Here is a 1,768-nt window from a genome sequence, read left to right on the forward strand (position 1 = left end):
CCCTGTATCCCTATTCCCAGGAGCCGGGATGAGGAGGAGGCCCTGGAACAGGCTCGCCGGGTGCACGAGGAGGTTCGTCGGCGCCAGGAGCCGCCGGTGCCGGTTCCGGTGCCGGTTCCCGTTTCCGTGGCCGTGTCGGCGTCGGGGGGGGCCCCGCAGGGCCCCCAGAGCTCCCAACCCCCCAACTCCCAATCCATGCTGGACCAGCAGCGGGAAATGGCCCGGAAGAGGGAGCAGGAGAGGAGGCGCCGGGAAGCGGTGAGTGAGGGGGGGCTGGAATTCCGGGGGGGAGACACAAAATGATCCCAGAAATCCCAGAAAATGATCCCAGAAATCCCCCAAAATTATCCCACCGATCCCAAAAAAATTATCCCAGAGATCCCCCAAAAATTATCCCAGAGATCCCAAAAAATGATCCCAGAGATCCCAAAAATGATCCCAGAGATCCCAAAAAATCCTTGGAAAGTCAAAGATTGATCCCAAAAAAAATTATCCCAGAGATCCCAAAAAAGATCCCAAAGATCCCTTGAGAAGTCAAAGAATGATCCCAGAGATCCAGAATCCCTTGGGAATCAAAAAAATGCTCTCAAAGGTCCTAAAAAATGATCCCAGAGGTCCCAGAAAATCCCTTGGGAAGCCAAAGAATGATCCCAGAGATCCCAAAAAATGATCCCAAAATTCCAAGGGGGAGCCAAAAAATTATCCCAAAAATCTCTTGGGGAGCCAAAAAATGCTCCCAGAGATCCCAAAAAATGATCCCAGAGGTCCCCAAAATTATCCCAGAGATCCCCCCAAAAATCCCGAAGATCAAAAAAATTTATCCCAGAGATCCAAAAAAAATGATCCCAGAGATCCCAAAAAATGAACCCAAAGATCCCAAAAAAATGCTCTCAGGGATCCCTTGGGGAGCCAAAAAATGCTCCCAGAGATCCCAGAAAATGATCCCAGAGATCCCAAAAAATCCCTTGGGAAGTCAAAGAATGATCCCAGGGATCCCAGAATTCCCAAGAGGAGCCAAAAAATGATCCCAGAAATCCCTTGAGCCAAAAAATGATCCCAGAGATCCCTTGGGGAGCCAAAAAATTATCCCACAGATCCCCAAAAATGATCCCAGAGATCCCCAAAAATCCCCTGGGAGATTCTGGAAACCCTCAAGGGCGTGAGAACAAAAAAAAACACCCGGAGCTGCCAAAAGAATTCCCGAAAAACAGCGTCATGTGTCCCATAAAAAGCCCAAAACTCCTGAGACTGCCAAGAAAATTCCCCGAAAAAATCCCAGAACTCCCGGGAATGCCAAAAAAATTCCAAAAAAAAAAGAGCATCATGTGCCCCAAAAAAATACCAAAACTCCTGGGAATAACGAAAAAAATTCCCAAAAAACAGCATAATGTGCCCCAAAAAAACCCCCAAAATCCCAAAACTTCCAGGAACACTGAAAAAATTCCCAAAAACCAGCGTCACGTGCCCCAAAAAATCCCAAAACTCCTGGGAATGCCAAAAAGATTCCCCAAAAAAAGCATAATGTACCCCAAAAAAATCCCCAAAAATCCCAAAACTCCCGGGAATGCCGAAAAAATCCCCCCAAAAATCCCAAAACTCCTGGGAAACGCCAAAAAAATCCCCGAAAAGTAGCATAAAACGCCCCAAAAAAATCCCAAAAAATCCCCAAACTCCCGGGAATACCAAAAAATTCCCCCCAAAAAATCACAAAACTCCTGGGAACGCCAAAAAAATTCCCAAAAATGCCATCATTCCTAAGAATGCCAAA

At 47.0% G+C, this 1,768-nt stretch overlaps 1 protein-coding gene and 1 long non-coding RNA gene across 2 annotated transcripts in view; both read left to right on the top strand.

Annotated features, from left to right (window-relative positions):
- Nucleotides 1-303, top strand: part of LOC113981318 (bromodomain-containing protein 4-like) — a gene marked incomplete at its 5' end in the record, with an annotated part of 5,429 nt that extends 5,126 nt beyond the window's left edge. Inside the window, one exon of the mRNA XM_027708643.1 lies at nt 21-303. Coding sequence (XP_027564444.1) covers nt 21-303 — 283 coding nt within the window. The remainder of the gene's footprint in view (nt 1-20) is intronic.
- Nucleotides 304-730: 427 nt separating this feature from the next.
- LOC113981317 lies at nt 731-1,067 on the top strand. The gene is made up of 2 exons (XR_003538379.1): nt 731-764; nt 929-1,067. It is a non-coding gene; the product is annotated as an uncharacterized LOC113981317 (long non-coding RNA).
- Nucleotides 1,068-1,768: the final 701 nt, after the last annotated feature.

The sequence above is a fragment of the Neopelma chrysocephalum genome, unplaced genomic scaffold (assembly GCF_003984885.1).
Source record: "Neopelma chrysocephalum unplaced genomic scaffold, ASM398488v2 Primary Assembly neopelma1_96445, whole genome shotgun sequence".
In the NCBI taxonomy this organism is placed as follows: Eukaryota; Metazoa; Chordata; class Aves; order Passeriformes; family Pipridae; genus Neopelma; species Neopelma chrysocephalum.